This window comes from Pyxicephalus adspersus, chromosome 4 (assembly GCF_032062135.1).
Source record: "Pyxicephalus adspersus chromosome 4, UCB_Pads_2.0, whole genome shotgun sequence".
In the NCBI taxonomy this organism is placed as follows: Eukaryota; Metazoa; Chordata; class Amphibia; order Anura; family Pyxicephalidae; genus Pyxicephalus; species Pyxicephalus adspersus.
In genome coordinates this window covers 78,090,202-78,108,822 of record NC_092861.1, presented here as the reverse complement: position 1 = coordinate 78,108,822, position 18,621 = coordinate 78,090,202, and the positions used below count along the sequence as shown (strand labels likewise).

At 33.5% G+C, this 18,621-nt stretch overlaps 1 protein-coding gene across 1 annotated transcript in view; it reads right to left on the bottom strand.

The window, feature by feature from the left end:
- Positions 1 to 6,847: 6,847 nt before the first annotated feature.
- The window catches only part of LIN28B (lin-28 homolog B), a 32,550-nt gene continuing 20,776 nt past the window's right edge, over positions 6,848 to 18,621 (bottom strand). Inside the window, exon 4 of the mRNA XM_072410199.1 lies at positions 6,848 to 7,217. Coding sequence (XP_072266300.1) covers positions 6,848 to 7,217 — 370 coding nt within the window. The remainder of the gene's footprint in view (positions 7,218 to 18,621) is intronic.

Below are 18,621 nucleotides of genomic sequence, written 5' to 3'. Positions count from 1 at the left end.
ATGAAAACAGAGTCCGAGAGGCCTTTTGAACATTAAACTTTCAACCTTCAGGGACTGCAGAGTAATCTGAAAATATTGAAACAGTTAAGGTAACAGGTACCAAAATGCCCCTGAAATGCCAGGAGTCCCTTAACAGCCTGGAAGAGTCTGGATACTGGGATGAAAAGTGTAAAACATTTTGGGAGGAACATAACTATTCAGAACCCTGCAGAATTTCTTCTAATTTAAAATGTATTTTATACCAACATTTATCAATGACATTTACCACTACTGGGTTTGTTGGAGAAGTGTGGAAACCTAGCCTACTGAATAAAATTGAGTGCAGCTAAAACCCTATTAACCCCCTTAGCCCTCAAATATATAGGAAAATATTCCTATATATGTGAAATAAACATGGTTATATTTACCCAAGAGCTTTTTTGATGGGCTGCTACTTCTCTTAGGGAAGTCCTAGGACATTGGTATTTCTGACTAGCTGAAGCACTGAGCTGTGAACGTTGCGCAGATAGGCAGACCCATGCTGTGTCCCTTGCAGCATGCAGACCAAGGTCTGCGTACATGGAAAGACCCAGTAGTGCAGTAGTATGACAGTAAAGGCCCCTGACACTTCCTGTGATGGGTTCCTAGCTAACAGGAAAGACCCAGAATGCAGCAGAATTGTTACCTAAAGTGAAGGCAGGCACTGTCCTTACGGTCCCTACTGTCTGCTGTCCCACACTGTCCCTACTGGCTACTGTCTCAGAAAAATGGAAGAGGAGACCATAGTTTTGTGTATGCACCCTTAATATAATAGGATTTAACTTGCCATTATCAGTCCTACTATGATTACGGAAAATGAAAAAAAAAAAAAAAAAATGATATGGCCATGGTGCACTGGTAAATGGGTTTTACATTTGCAAATTTATATTTAGGCTTCGTTCACTCTGTATTTGTGTCCAATATGCAAGAACACCAGACATTGCATAGAAAACAATGTCTGACAATGTCATTTAATGTGTTGCAAGTACTGGTTTCTGTGCCGGTTATAATGGTGCAGTGACCATAAGTTTCATAGGGACTATTTTGGAAAACTATTTTGGCCATAATCATCTCTAAAGCAAGGCAACAACAACTATTATTACATTTTATAAATGCTAAATCCCTTAAACAGGAATCATTTTGGAATTCAGAAGAAAGGCATGAAAGCAAAAGTGAAAAAAAAAGCAACAAGTCATTAAATGCCAAAAGTTATACGTTTTATTTTTTCAATCAAGTAATTCCTTTAAAACCTCACAATTTTCATGATTGACAGATACAAAAAAAAGATATTAGGCATGAAATGAAAATATAAAAAATACATGATATGCGGAAAGGCATTCAGTGCTTCAGTCCACTGAGAATACAGTAAACAGGTATTATGACCCATAACTTCAATTCATTGTTTTTTTCAATTTTTAAAAATACATACAATTCAAACAATGTTGGTTTATACTTTTGTAAACTTATTTTTAATAAACATGGAAAATAAAGTATTCTACGCTACAAAGAGTTAAACTATATAAAAAACAAATTGGTACATAAAATTAAAGAAATAAAATCGGTGTACTTTGGTCTCTATTATGTTTATTATAATTGTATTTAATATTCCCAATAGCAGTAGATGCTGGCTTTAGAATGATGGGGCTCACCAAAACAATTTAGCTAAAAAGGGGAAAATTCTGAAGAAATAGTCCCCATCACTATACCAAAGCTGATAAACAAGACAAGAAATCCAAATAGGAGCATGCTGAGTACAACAATTATTTCTGGCCTCAGCAGCAGACACGTCCTATTGAATGAGTATAGAATTGTGGTTTGGCTTTGTGCTACAGCAAACTAGCTACGAGTGACATTTGTAGGTACAGTTTTGGAATATCCCCTAAAATCAGTTTTTCTATTTTTTTTTTCCATTTTTCTTTTTTTGAGCCTCATTAATGAAAGATCTACATACAGAACCCAGCTGCAGAGATTTCTCTAACCCTGATCTATTTTATAAAAGGGTTCTTTTGACATATATAACTTTGATAAACATTTCTTACACAAGATAAATTAATTTAAATTACTTTTAAGACTTCTTGAGATCCATTCTTTATCTTAATAAAAGAATGATATTTGCTGCATAAAAATATAGAACGCTATCTAAACAAAACATACAATGGTTTTATTAGTTGTACAACTGGGCTAAAAGTCTCAAAAGTATTATTGAAATGGAAATTTGTTCGTAGGAACAATTAGAAATTTTACCAAGTGTCCAATATAGTTATAAATGTCTGTTCAAATTCAGCATCTCCACACAGACTGATATAAAGGGTAGGACCACTATAATACTCTAAAAGTAACACACTGAAACCACCAGCAAAAGAAAAACACCTTGTGATCATAATCCTAAAGTACCTGTGGGCAATGACATCACAAACTGCAGACTAAAGGTTACAGAGCACCCAGTAAAAAGTAAAAACTGACCACACTGTCCAATCGGTTTGTATAGGTGCAAAACCTGTATCACTAGAATGAAAAAAACTCAATTACTTCATTTTATTTCAGTTGCCTACAGTATGGTGTGGTCTTTCAACATGGCCTCTTAAATTTCCAAGTAGAAGCTACTAGCATTTACTGCAGTAAAGGGAATCGGTCATCAAGCTAAATAGATCTTGGATGGAGGCGGCCATTGTTTAAATCACAAGCTGTATGCTAATTTCAGGACAGTGAAGCACCTGTTCAGCGTCACTACCAATATTACAAATGCCTTGAAATATTATGCAATGTGGAAGGCCCAAGCTACACTGGTGATTTTTGGCAGTTCAGTCATCGCACTAAAATCATTCACATCAAATCCCAGAGAGTAAAAATTGATCATAAGAGATTGAGAAAAAGGACTCCTGAACTGTAAGCTACAGGAACAGAATAAACTAGCAATTATGCAACATTGGGTGATCATGTGTTATTTACTACTGCCACATGCTAGTCCTGAAGCGCACATAATAGGAGAGTTTTTTTTTGTTCTGATGGCGATCGATCACTGCTCTTGGTAATTGTCACATGCAAGGAAGCTTGTAGGCCACATAATAGGAAGCCATTTGTTTTGTAATTGATCGGTCACTGGTCTTTGCCAAGATCACTAATCCTAGGCGAGCACTAAAAAGTGCCCGTGTAGCTCAGTCCTACAATAAAAGCTTTCAACAGACAGGTATTTAGTTTAATTATAGTCTCCATGTTAAAAATAGATATAAAAGTAGAAACAGGGCAACAGCTGTAATGTTTTTGTACATAAATGGTTGTCTAATTTTTACAGATTTTCTTCAAGGGCATAATAACATATACCTTTCATGATACCTTTTCTGTATATGTGTGCACTATATAAAAGTAATTGCAGTATAGTAGTGATGTCGGAAAATACAAAAAATATTAAAAAGGCATTGTAAATACAACATAATATCCTATTATTGTGATAAAACTCCTTCTCTATTACAAATTAATGCCAGGGGCTCCTACCGAAAGAAATCAGGAAACCAAAGCCCAAATTAGGAAGCTTTATGTCTGACCATGGTTGACCTATCTTACACGGAAGTATTGCAGCCCACTCTTTTTGCATTAATTAAGATGCATCTTGGAAGTGTCTTAAAATCGATATACAAAAAGTACCATTTTCTATATGAGAGTTACCAATATGACTGGAGCAGCATAGAATATGCTATGTGGTTATATGAGGTAGCCTTTTGCTGTAAACAGAATTAAAATAAAACAAAAAATATAATGTATGTAAGCATTGTGAAAACAACCAAAATGAATTATCACAAATCTTCACATACAGTAAATAATAACCCTTTACAGTTAACACATAAAAATACATACAAAAATATGTGATTATCAGAATCGTTGGTTGATATGAAATGTGAGAGGTAGTTACTAACACCAGTACATAACACTTAATATATTAGATATAAATGTCTACATCTATTTGGTTCGCTCCGATATAGCAGGTCTGTAGACGATTTAGTGATGGGAAACCAAGCATCACATGGTATTTTCCCTGAGCTAAGTTCTTAATCCTGAGTATGTTCGGAAACAGTGATAAAAATTTTCATACAAAAATAAAACCTAGTTGTAATCTAGGCTTGGTATGTGCTCATGATAGTTTAGACTGGGATGATGAACATGCTGATGGCAGAATGAGGACCAGTAGCACCCCAACCTCTTCCTGTCCATGTAAATCTCAGTCACAACTCTATGTAAACAGGGAATGCCCACTATTACAATTCCACAATCCTCCCATTGGCAGAAGGTGAGGAAACTTTGGTTTCAAATGTTCAGTGACATCACAAATGATTTCTTGTTCATACACATTGCTGCATAACCCACAGAGCTAGAGCGTCAGGAAAATTCCAAGTGCACTTAACAGCACCTGCCTTAGGTTAGGCAACTCCCCTTTGATTCGTCTACATAACTTAAATAAGACAATTTGTTTTCCTCACTTAAGGCAAGGAAGTACTCCATTATTTCATCACATTCAATATCGTCAAAAATTAAACTTTGCATTAGACCACACTGACAAAAATCAGCATAACCATTGAGGAAACACAGTCATGGAATTCAAGTGTAATGACTTGATATGTGCCTGGTGGAAATAATATTTATGAGCAGCAGCAAATCTGTGTTAATACTGCAAATCCAACTAGTTCAGCTCACTTAAATGAGTTTAGTACTTTGGAATGGTTTTCATTTCAAAGCATGACAAACATTTTGCCAAAGTACCCTACATATGAGTCAAGTGACTTGGAGATGATCACCATTGCAAAGAAGTCAATGCCTAATGGTTAGTTCTACCATTTACCAGACACAATCAATTCATCAGCAGCAGTATACACATCCAAACAACAGATATTCATTACCATAGAACAGATGTGTACCATGTGGGGATGAGGGGAGTACAAAGTTAAGATCCAAACAATCCATACAATAGTCTACACAGAAGTAAAAATACCACATTTAAATGTCCATGGTTTGCAGTTATTTTTGTACAAAATCAAATTATCTCTTGCAGTTCTGAAAAGGCAACAAAGCCAACATTCTAAGGGATGCGAAATCAAGTGAAATAAGCAAATGTTTGACACATTCATAAAGATCTAGTAATATTTTTTAAAAATAATGAACTAAATCGCACTGTGTCTTTCCAAATCAGCATCTGGCTTTGTTAGATTATATCAATACATTAAACCAAACAATAGCTCAAGTTTGTTGAAATCCAAATCTAGGTTTGTTTGGCTATGGTTTTCTTGTGCAAGAGAAAACAAGTTGGGTTATTCATCAGATACACTACTACTTGATAGTGTAATGGTAAATTTATAACATACAGTAGCACACAGATCAGTTCATTTGGTAGGCAAATGATGTTTATATGTGCTTCTATATTTTGTTTAAAACATATTCAATTTTTATAGATGTACTGAATGAAGAAAGCTACATCAGGTGTTTGAATTTACACATAGGTGTTGCTTTTCTTCAAAGCTTTTCCAAGACAACTGCTATTCCACAGTGCAGCATAGACATCCCTCTATTGACTGCGAGTAACATTTAATTTAAAAGGCTGCACACAACCTTGGGATTAGGTTGATACAAAGGTCTCGCAGAAGTAAATTCTTGACATCTGGGGGTACGTAGAGACCCCTGCTAGTACCCGTTCTAAAAGGTATTAGACTTTATCATTTGCTAGGTTCAAGTTAAACTAGATTGCAATTTTATAAAAAACAAAACAAAAAAAAAAAAAACACAGTAGATGGAACTGGTTGTTGTATCTGTAAAGCAAGTTACACTATGTTACACAAGGGTCTTTACACAGCACTGATTAAGGCAGAGGCAGAAGTAAACATGATAAAATAATGATCAGTATATTAGCTGTCATTCTGACAACTTTAAGGCTTGTAGTTCAACCAGAATCTGTGTGCTACTGCAGTCTGGACCCCTATACGTAAGATGGGGGCCTTTTTAATGTATTACTGCATTCTTCATCTTGTACAGTATAATTCAGTATGGTAAAACATTTCTTTACATCTCAAAATTACTTGCTGTCCGTTCAGGATTTCTCCCACCTGAACACAGTGTTTTTTGAGGATTCTTATACCAAGGAAGGAAATTAAACTTGACAATGGATCAAGCATAAAACAATAAAAAAAATTGAAGAAACATCTTTCCGGAATAGGTTAATTATATATATATATATATATATATATATATATATATATATATACGTTCAGGATTTCTCCCACCTGAACACAGTGTTTTTTGAGGATTCTTATACCAAGGAAGGAAATTAAACTTGACAATGGATCAAGCATAAAACACTGTACTCAGGGACTTCAAAGGGACTTGTGCTGAGGATAATTATATATATATATATATATATATATATATATATATATATATAATGAGAGAGATGATTACAAAATCGTAAAAAAAAACTAATTTAACGGTGGGAGAAATAAAATAAATAGCAGGAGTGTTTGGAAATAATTATGCATATTGCTTCATTCTCTGATGATGCTAGGAATGCAGATTGTTGTAAATAGACACACACACACACTTTTTATAAAAAATTAATAGGAGTATACATAAAAAAAATATACACACACGCGCACACAAATGAGGTAAGAGAATAACACCCTGCATGTTCAGTTTGCTTGAAGTGATTTGTCCTTTTGTAGATTTAATTCACAGTTCCTAAACAGTAGTTAAAATTCCAGGTATGTTGCGAAAAATGAAATTATTTCCCCTGTACTTGAATGAGGTAGAACTTCCCAGAGAAGGTCAGTTTAAGGGAGACACCAAGACCATGTTAAGTTTTTTTCCTTTTTTGAACAGAAGGCCCTTTCCTGCTTTGTTCTTCAGGCGATGGAGATATCTTACTTAAGGAAGCTTCTTGTGGTGACCTGCTTGAGCGTTCTGAAAGCTCGGATCTTCCCTCCTGAGAATATGATGGAGATGAATAGCCAAAAGCACCTCCTCCTTCTCTCTGAAAAGCAGAAGTGGAAGGCTGCAGTTCTGCTTCATATCTTCCCTGAGAGGCTGCTGGCTGCTGTGAAACCATTTTGTGAGGGCAGTTAGCTACCATGTGCATTATGCTTTGACAGTAATGGCACTTTTTTGGCTGCGGAGGTAGATTGCACTCTTTCGCATGATGGTCAAGGCCACCACAGTTGTAGCATCTAAAAAAAAAAAAAAAAATAAATACATATGAGACATGTATAAAAACCTCACATTTTCTTATGAGATACATTTTTATTTTATTGTTTTTTTTTAATCAATGCAACATAATTTATACAACACCAGCGTAAAACATACAAAATTTTTCCATCGATTACATATGTTCTTCTTACAAATTATTAATGCAACCACAGATAATGGAGTCTGAATAATATACAATTACAAATACTAAATGGTATGTGGTTTAGAAAGGAACAAATGTGTTATTTGATGTTAAATTAATGTCTGTGTCGTAAAGGTATATGTTTAACAAGAATCTCCGCCAACTCAATTTATTTCCACACTGGTAAACTATGAAATGGTTGGCACAAACATTTAATGATGTGAAAAAAAAAACAACAAAACGTTTTATACAGGGAAATGTATGTGTATCTCTTAAGGTCACTTTTTTGAGTAATGTAGCACAAGCCATAAATAAAATAGATTACAAAAAGTCATGAAATTTTGGTTAGTGATATAATAATGACAGAAAAATACATTCAATCTAAAACACAAAATGCTGATTTTTTTAATCAACACGATTCCAATAATCACCATTAGAGGGCAGAATTTGCATTTACTGGTTTAGGAGAACTATACAAACATACTAATTGCAGTTTTACCCAAGTATATTGCAACATCATGTGCAAATTATAGTAACCTACGGTTTTACATGGTGAAAAATCTCTAAATATTGTATACTACGTTGGGGTAAAATTCTGTTGCAAAAAAAAAAAAAAAAGAAAAAAGAAAAAATGTATATATATCCTATTCTCAATAATAAAATGGAAAGTATTTACTTTATATTGTAACTCATTTAGGTGTTTTTTTTTACTCTTTCGTCATCAAATAGATTTTGAGAACATTTTAAATAAATAAATATATATATATGAACATTGTACATGGATTAAAAAGAACTAATTGAATTAAAAGGAAATATATGAAAACTACATGTATGCTAAATTGATCCATATAGTTTGAGAACAACAAGGGTAGCATCAAATATACCTATCAGTAAATTTCCTCAAAACATAACATACTTGCTATATAATTGATTTAATTTAGTTAACCACATACAGTAAAACTTTGCTGTTGTGAAAACAAGTGAATTATAAAACCCATAGTAAAAAACAAAAAACACACACACCAATTGCTAAAAAAATATTTTTGTTGCAAAAGCAATCTGCAAACTATGAATACTAAAATGTCCTATTTCAAGCTTTAGCAGTTCTCAATAGGTGCCCCAAAAAAGTCTTTGTTGCCACCACATTAGTAGTATTCTGTCTACATACAGGATGTCCGTATTATTTACCCTATTTATTATACCAGCAGAAAACATTTTTACGTTTTCTGCAGGTATAATAAAACACACCTATATTTTCTAAACATATAAAAACCTACAGTGATAAATCATTTTAGCTACTTTTTTTATTATCTTAGGCAAACCAAATATGTTATTAGTATACACAAAACCAACAAAATTCTCAATTTTTTTTGCAACAAAAAAGATGAGGCGGTGGTGTCAAGTAAATTGGATAAATGGTTCATCTTCATCATAGCATGGGCTTAAAAATCAGCAAAGACTATGGCACCCAAAATTGTCCTTTGGAGACAAATTCAAAGCCTTTATAGCTGAATTTACAGTTAACCATAAATATTAGCTCGAGAATTACTACTCTCAATGAGACATGCATAACAATACCCAATATCTGTGGTACAAGGGTTTGCATGGTTAAAGATGTTTTTTTTTTTTAATTAATAAAAAAAGCCAGTGTCACAACACAGCCAGTGTCACAATGTGTAGTAAAAGAAGCAGGCTACAGAGTCTGGGAGTATATGATGATATTTGTTGCTGGCAGTACAAAATGTATTCAAATTGATAATACTGGTTTTAATTTTGTTCATCCAGTTAACTTTTGATAACTTTTTTTTTAATGCTCAGCATATACTACATTATGTAGGGGATGCAGATTGAACTAATGAAACCCTCATCCCCACCATTCTACTTGCCTGAATATATACGTTTGTAAATATAAAAGAACATTTATCAAACAATGATCATTTTTGGTAACACAAATTAAAGACAAGTCCTTAAAATAAAGATTGTCTATCTTGGCAATTTATGAAACATAACCTGAAATCTACATCTAAGGCGACTAAGAAGAGTTAACCTCTGCAAGGGTGCTGCCTGCAATCATGGACAAATCAATTTAATCAGTCACTTTGGTATGCACTGTGTTATCCGATTCAGTGAACCATTTCAGCCACCAATTGGTCAAAAGAACAGTCAAGCTCACCACTTCAATCAGGAAACATACCTTTAGGAAAATTTATTAGCACATGTGTGTGTTGGCTCAGGGATGTTTTGGGTGTTGCCTCTATGTTTCATTGTGTGCACCGTTTAAAGCGGAGAGGGAAAAAATGTAATTGCTACACACTGTAATCTTCCGGATTCCTAACCCCCATCACATTTGCTTCCCTGCTGAGCCAATGCCTTAGATGCTATCTGCTCCTGTTTATGAGTGCCAGCCAAGGGTGTGGGGGAAGCATTTAGTCCATCCCTTTCAGCATTTCTTTGCTTTGTGTCAATCATTCCTACCAGCTGCAAAGCTCACACCACTTCTGGGATGTTAGAGGTTTGTTGCAAGATAGTAACCATTCTTACCACCACCCAGACCACCATGCCAAACTCATTATATTTGTAAATTGTATATTAGTGTTTTTTTTTATCCTTTTAGCTATAACATAAGTGTAGTTAGGTTGAATGGGAACATTTAGGTAAAATACAAAAGTTATACAGACTCCCCTTGATAGTTAATTGAAAACAAAAAAAAAAACAAAAAAAAAAACAAAAACATCTTGTGGTTGATATTAATAAATTATTAAAATTAGGCATTTTTGTAATCTAGATTTTTAAATATATAGTATAAATAACATTTATTCACTCAGAAAACTGTTCTGTTTATGACCAGGGTTATTATTTACTCTCATCTACATAGTTGACTCAAATTTGCAGGTATATATTGTACATAATTTATTTTTATTTAATTTTTTTACATGTGGTAGTAGATTGCTAGAAGTAGAGATAATAGTAGCCAAAAAGCATGCATTGGACAGTTCTAAAAAGTTGGATTAAAAAAATGTTTGTTTATATATATATATATATATATATATATATATATATATATATATATACCGGTATTTTTACATGTGGTAGTAGATTGCTAGAAGTAGAGATAATAGTAGCCAAAAAGCATGCATTGGACAGTTCTAAAAAGTTGGATTAAAAAAATGTTTTACATGTGGTAGTAGATTGCTAGAAGTAGAGATAATAGTAGCCAAAAAGCATGCATTGGACAGTTCTAAAAAGTTGGATTAAAAAAATGTTTGTATATATATATATATATATATATATATATATATATATAATAAAAGAATAGGACAGGCTTGTATTAACTGAAACTTTCATTTATTTTTACTGCTTCACCTCTGCTCACTCCCCAGGCACTGTAACACAAGGTGTTAGAAGACTAAAAGTAAGTGAAATTCATATCTCCCTAGTCATAACATAAACCTCTAGCAATCTGTTTTTTTATATTGTCAAATCAGGATGCTTGTGTTAACACGTCTTGAATAGCCATTTACTATTGGAAGAGAGAGAGAAAAAAAAAAGGAAATTGGTTGGCTATTATAGTATTATAGATTTATCAGACCTAAGACTTAAAATCCAATATGAATCTTATTTTTCAAGCCTCTGGGCATGGGATTAGGTGGTATATTATACGTTAATTATTAAAGATTGAATCTGTAGCTCAGAAAACAAGTTGTAATATCTTTGTTGTTCTTTTTCTACTAGTTTTACGTTTTTTTTTGTTTAATGGCGCTAGCTAATTGAGTTTGTTCATAGGATGTTATTTATAGTTATTCCTTTCCTTTATATTCATGATGTTTCCTTTTTGTTTCTTTATTTCATATTTTCCTTTCTGCAAAACTTTCAGTCGAAAACCTCAACAAAAAATTTATTGATAAAAAATAAAAAAACAAAATGTGTATTAAAAAAAAAAGCACTAACCTTGTTTATAGTAATATTTGGATGCAGCTAAACATATCAATTGTAAGGATTTCCTTACAATTAAATTTGGAGTTTGAAAACCTACCTAAATTAGCCAAAAATGTATTTAATCAGGCAGACAACACATAATTAATAAAAGCAATAATGCGCATGAAACTGCTACACAAGCCATTTCGTAATTTAATACTATAAATGACCTTTCCATTTTTAATCTGAAGCCATTGTAATCTAAAACTTCTAATCGAAAGCACTGTAATCTAATCTAAAACTTTACAAAAAAAAAAAAAAAAACAACGAAAGAATGCAATGTAATATGGTGTCTGTATAAAACAACAAATTTCCTGCTTTTGTGGTTGGATGAATAATTCTCTCAGACATCCCCAGCAGGAATTTCACTTTTTGGTGACATAAAGACCCTGCAACCTTTCTGATTAAAACACTAAAAGCTCACCAGGTGATAGGGGGTGCAGACCCATTCAGGAGCCAGTTAGGAAAGAACAGGTAAAACATCTTTTTCTCCAGACAGAAAAAAAAAAAAGAGGAATCTTTAGCAACGCTTGTTAAATCTCTTGATATATACATTGACCACACATTTATTTTTTCTATAAACAAAAGTGGAGTTGCACATTCATGTCCATATTGGTCACAGTAAAAATGGTTACAGATGTCACCCTTGGTCTTCAATCAGTGCAATGCATTAAGAATATTGATTTCACCTGTCCTACGCATTAAAGCTAAAATATCCTGTAGACATCAATTCAACCTAATCTATTCTATTCCTTTCCATTTGTTTAACAATTGGTTGCATTTGTGTTAACGTCTTGTTCCCTCATGTGAAAACCCATTAGTAGCTATAGCAAACCTGGAAGGAACAAATGGATCCTCACCGGAGAATTGTAAGACCCAGAATCCAATTAAAAAAATCAAATTTCTTTCTATATAGGTATACTATTGAGCTATATTTATGTTTGTTTATTCGCATATGAATATAGTCTCTAAAAGGAAGTGCAACAGAAGCCATACTTCTAGCTCCCTGATGCATCACATTGGGATGGTATGATTGTCACTTTTTCTTGTTTGGGGTCTCCACCACCGTTTTCTGCTGTACCATTCACAAAGCAAAGCTGTGCTGAGCTACTGGCACAGCAGACAAAGAGGTGGAGGAAAGAAAACATTTTCGGTGACAATCAGAAGTACCTTCTATGTACACAGGGTAGCCACATTGCAAGTTCCCTGTGCATCAGAAGGAAATCAGTGTAGTATATAGAGCTTGTGAAGTCAACAATATTAGTATGAATGTATTCAAAATAAAAAAAAAACACACAAAAACAACAACAACACACACAGTGAAAGAGCTGTATACAAAGTTGTACTTCTTATAGGAGTATTTGGATAAATCATTTTGCCCAACTTCCAGGCAAATACCAAATATAGAATATTTTGTAAATACAATCTATGGTTGAGTTTAAAACAAAAATGGGTAATTGTATTATTAAATACAGATACTTGAATGATTTTTATATTATGAAATTGAAATACAAAGCAAACTATACATTTTTCTAAAATCCATAACTTAACATTATTTTATTAAATGTAAAATGGACAACAGAGTTCAGTTAACTGGCAATATGTCAGCTGGTAAAAGGGGGAAGAATTTTTAATAATAATGTTGGGTATTTGATGCTTACAACATAAATCCTAAACTGAAACATGAGGAGAATCGTATTACCAGTAAATCATCTAACGTCAGTATTATGAGAGGTTATGTTTAAGTTTTAAATAGCATATATTGTAATACCTGGACTAAAAAAAAAATGAACATTTCCTCAAAAAATTTATATATTCTAGCAATGATAAGATTAAAGTAGTATGGGGCATTTATTGTACTGTCTGTAGTGAGATCTATTATCTAAAACTGGACTGCAGAATGGATTATTTATACATTTATGTATGTAGATCTACCGTCAATGCAATATGCAGCCCACAACGTCTGCTAGTGGACGACCAACCTATGGTTTTACATTATTTTTAAGCCAATTAAATGAAGGTTATTGCACAGCATTGCTGGTTTTACTTCCATTAAAAAAAAAAAAAGATAAAAAAAATATTAGTATTATTGTGGGTTTAAAGTATTTTAAATACCAAGCACTCCATAGCTATAACAGGTAATGGAAAATAAATATTTTACAGAAGCATTCAAGTCCCTACCAACTCAAAAACAGAACAAGCAATGACATGATCTCTCCAAAACCTAACGTTAAAAAGGAGAAAACAAAACAATATTAAAAGGAAAAAAAAGTGCTTTAACAACTGACATTCCTGAGATATTCAACCATCCCAGTGTCATTATAAATTTACAACTAAGGAAGATGAGTAATCGTTTGGTAATTTCTGCACTCACTTTAAACAAGTCTATAACTTTTGTAATGAAGACTGATGATGTATAGTAGAATCCTTTAAATGACAGGTTGAAAACTGCCAGGAATATAAATGAAAAATTCACACATTCACACACAAAAGCCACACATACAGACCGATAATCATTCAGCCTAAAATCGTGCACTAGTAATTGAAATCTCCAAAAGTCTATGGGGCTGAAGGGTGTTTTTTTTTTTTTTTTACATACCAATTACAAAGTTTATTAATGTGAAAGTGGATTTTTTTTTTAAGGTTTCAGGGAAAATGACAGCTGGTAAATCCATCCTTCCTGTTCATGATGTGTTGAACAGTAGACACAGGCTATTTTGACAGTTGCTTTTGATTAAAAATTATTAAACCGAATCTCCAAGGATTCCAATTAGAAAATAAGGAATTTTTTTGTCTGTACAATGAAGCTACCTTTATGCAAAATTGTTTTCTGAGCTTTGCAGCAAGTACCTGACATTTTAATATTTAGTTTACACATACAGTACAGCACTTTATAAAACGCTATCAAACAACCTAAAACAGGTAGTTAAAAGAATATTACAGTTATAGACAACTGTGCACTTCCTGTGCACTTAATTACAGTGGGCATGCTTGAAAGCATTCAAAGGAACTTTATAGTGCCCAAATGCTGCAATTTTTTAGGCACCCAAGAGACAACTGGTGTACACTGGTCCACAAGTATTGCAATGTCACAGGAGCACTATTAGGGAACAATTCTTGTAAAACGGGCTTAAAAGGTTAGAATTGCAGTAGCAGATAATGGTGCTGGTTTCCACAAAAACTACAGTGTCTGTGTATGGAGGGTAACTCTTTTGACTCCAGTGATTACTATATTAGTACTTCTCTTGCTAGCTAAAAAAATATCTATGCAGGGTGAGTGGAGCTCCTTTCATATTAGTGGTAAAAAACTGCACAGTTGGACCATGGATTGAGCATTATATGAATAACGGCTGTGATCGGTCAATTTTAACCGATCCTTCCTTGGTCTTTGTGTCTTGGTGGTTGTCGATGTTATATGTAATATTCTAAGAGTATTTGGGTATATAGGTCATGCTTAACTGAGTGGTAAAGACAAAGTAGGAAAAGTATACTATAATTAGATAAAGTAAAAGGGAAATTATAGGAAAATACGCAGTGTTACCAGATACAGTGGAAAAGAAAGGTGAATTCTTAAGATTAAGGATGTAATGAAGATTGAAACAATAGGGAATGAATAATGGTTAAAAGTTGAAGTATGGAAGGCTATTTCTTCTCACCCTATATATCACTGAGAGATAGTATATAAACTACTGAAATTTAAATATGATTTGGATAAGGATTCACAGGTCATGGGTTTTTTTTTTTTTAATCACTAAACAGAAGTAGGGTTTGTATAATTATGTTGTAATGGAGGAAAAGGTATTAATACTTTTTCTCCTCTTAATAATAAATTAATTACACATTTGTTTTGAGTGTGATAATAGGCAAAGGGTTATAGCAGATCATTTTGTCACTGAAGAACATATGAGGTGGGTGGCAAGGGGGAAGCAGTCTATAATACAAAAATGAACTAACTAGGAGTATACTGTGTATTGAGATATTAATCCTAATAAGAGATAGAGACTAGAACTGAGAAATTCTAAAAAAAAAGAAAAAGGTTGGGATAGACAACTATAATTAAATTTGAAGATTGTGTTGTATAGAGATTATACTGTTTAATTATGATTTGTTGGAAAACGAATATTGTATGATACCTTTTATGTTGATTTGTTTATTTGTATGATTAAAATGAAAACTAATAAAGAAATTGAAACAGAAAACTGTGCAGTTGGCCCACTGCTGGCTGACACTTGCTGCTTTCTGGAACCGCGTGTACAAAATGGATCCCAACTATTCTTATATACCTATTTGTGAGCAGTTAGGCCTGCGGCTGAACCAGTGGTCAACTGTGGACCTGAAAAGGCTCCAAGTTCATTAAAGTTTGTGTTTAGAAAAGAACAGGATTCCAAAGATAAGATTTTAGCACTGGCTGCTATCAAAATTCATAGGGCTCTATCAGAATAACACTATCATCATCCGGCTATGGGACTGAATATCACACCAAATTTAAGGTTATTCACAGCATTGTAGTGGTTGGAAAAAACTCCTTGAGCATATCCCCAACCAAAGTAAAGTGATAAATATATTATTATATATATATAGGCACACGTATCTCTTCCACATTCATTGACCAGACTTACCCTAACCTACCTTCCCATTTAAACTTCTAGCTTTGCTTCAGGACACAGCCTCATGGAAATCTGTAAGGCTCTGCTGCTCAAGCACAGACTGGTAAATCAATCAGACCACCTAATAATTTGCAGGAGTTCATCCCTCGGCTTGATGGCGGCTATAATCTGCAGGGAGGGTGGGTGTGGTAGGGTAGGTCAGGGTAAAAAGAGGGTTTTAAGCATAAGGACAATTTGTATTAAAGTGGACACATTTTATTGCTGGTTCTGCCCTGGTTTAGGAGAATTAAACTGTATACATTTTTTCCAGGGATCTACTGCTACAGAAATCCATAGCAAATCCAATTAGCATCATACATATCCCAACATGGGGAGAACATGACAGTGACTTCATACTACCAGTACTTAGTCATAAGGCTTGCGTAGGCACATAAAAACTAGTTAGGGAAGGGTTGGTGAACTACTGAACTCTGAAGATCAGCATATCAGCCAGGCAACTAGAAATCTATAAAGGAGGGGAGCAAATTGTCTTCTCACTTTTCTCTTTAAAGCCTAACTGCAAAGAAAAAGGGTTGTGGACAGCAAGAGAACTACCCTCAGCTTTTAATATCAATGTTGGGTTGGAAACATATGTTTGCCGGATATACTTTGTACTATGTTTTGTCATTTGGTCACATTTTTATATTTATTTAAGGTTTAAAGTAAGGAAAGTTAAAGGCTTCACACATCAGGCTTAGCACGATTAATACTTTTGAGATTAAATACAAGTTTTTAATGTTTTGATTTTGAGGAGGATTTTGAACAAAATGGGAAAGAACTACAGAACTACACACAGCAACTCAACTTGCAAATTACGTATTTAGGCTCTTCTTCCTATTAAGAAGTACTATATAATTATTATGCTCCACTGTTCCTCTCTATTCTCCTAAGTCAACAGGTCAGGTGTGACCTGAATGAAAACAGTTCAACAAGTATATATCAACAGTTCTTAAAAGGATTTTCGGGAACATTTTTTTTTCTAGGAGGCACGATTATATATACACACACACATACATATATACACACACACACACACTTTATAATAGATATTGTTTTTTTAAAAATGGAAAAAAAAAATGAACTGCAATAGGGATGTTACCATAAAACTACAGCAGAAAATACCATGATTAAGCTCATACATAAAGGTTCATAACATGCACACTTTTGGGCTTTGATGTTTGCACCCTAAATATGCAAGCTAATTTTTCCATTTCACTTCCCTCTCTAGCCTTTAAACTGCCTTAATCTCCTGCCCTCGGATGTTGACTTTATAAGAACAAAGGTCAGGGGTTATAAAGAGACAGACCTCAAAAGATTGAGACCATCAACTCATGCCTGAAAGAGTTCTCCATCACACAAAACAAGCACACGTTTTCAAACATTTTACATTACAGAAAAAAGAACTAACATGTAGGTTCTACAACATGCAAGCTCCACATATTTACAAACCTTGCCTACTGTTTTGCTATAAATTGAAACATTTAGACAACAGTAAGACATAAAGAGGGTTAAAATGTATTACAAATGCATCAAATTATCTAAAAACACACAGTACATATGGTTTATGTATTAAATATGATCCTTTGGATAACCACGACACATAGAAATGAATATATGAAAGCAGATCAATAGATTGTTTTAAAATTTAAGACTGAAATCTAAGGTTATTATAGAATGTTGCTTTAGGTGCTACATCTATAAGGTTTTATATGGCTAACCAGCACAACATAGTATTATGCAGTAAAACAAAGAACCTTGGCTGCGTAAAGCATACATATAAATAGCTAGTAATTTTAAACTTCTTAAAAATGCATATCAGAGGCACAACTAAAACATTATTATAAAACACAATATTTCCAACTGCATATATATATATATATTATGTACAGACAGTACTAATCAAAATTAATATCTATATGTTAATATTCAGATCCACAATCACATACAAATCAGCTCAACAACCAATGCTCACTGAAGAACAATACCTGCATATCAACATCCCCTCCAGCATAGAAGGTTACCATCAAATAGGTACTAGTAAAGGTTTTTTAGCTTTGCTGTGTTGCAATACAATGGTTTGTCCTGGCACATCATCTATTACCTTGCACACTGTTGTCAGAGCAACTACTGTAAAACAGACATGCAAGTCTTGCTCAAAGGAAAATGTCTGATGAGATGTAAGCCGGGAGAAGCTTTCATTTACTTAATGGCAAGGAATGTATATGGAAAGGATGTACAGTTTTTTAGCTATAAACACCATCACACAAATATTAAAATGACACATGTAAGGTACAAATTAAATGGTAGGAAGAAACATGCTAACTAAATGTATCTTTAATAGTTTTTAATATTCAGCTTTTATTGTAAATGAGAACCAACAAAAATGAAAATGAGATTAATTATAATAAGATCCGTTTGACTCCTGCAGCTGAAAGCAAATCTCCAATCTGACCATAGACTATTAATATTCCTACAATGCATGGAGAACACATCTAAATTAGATATGGTAGAGTGCAGATGTGCTACTAAAAATCCCCAAGCTTTAAGTTCATCAGATGGTAAAGCCCATCTTGGACATGCACACCACATAACCCTTCCTAACCATTCAATATTATGCCCAAC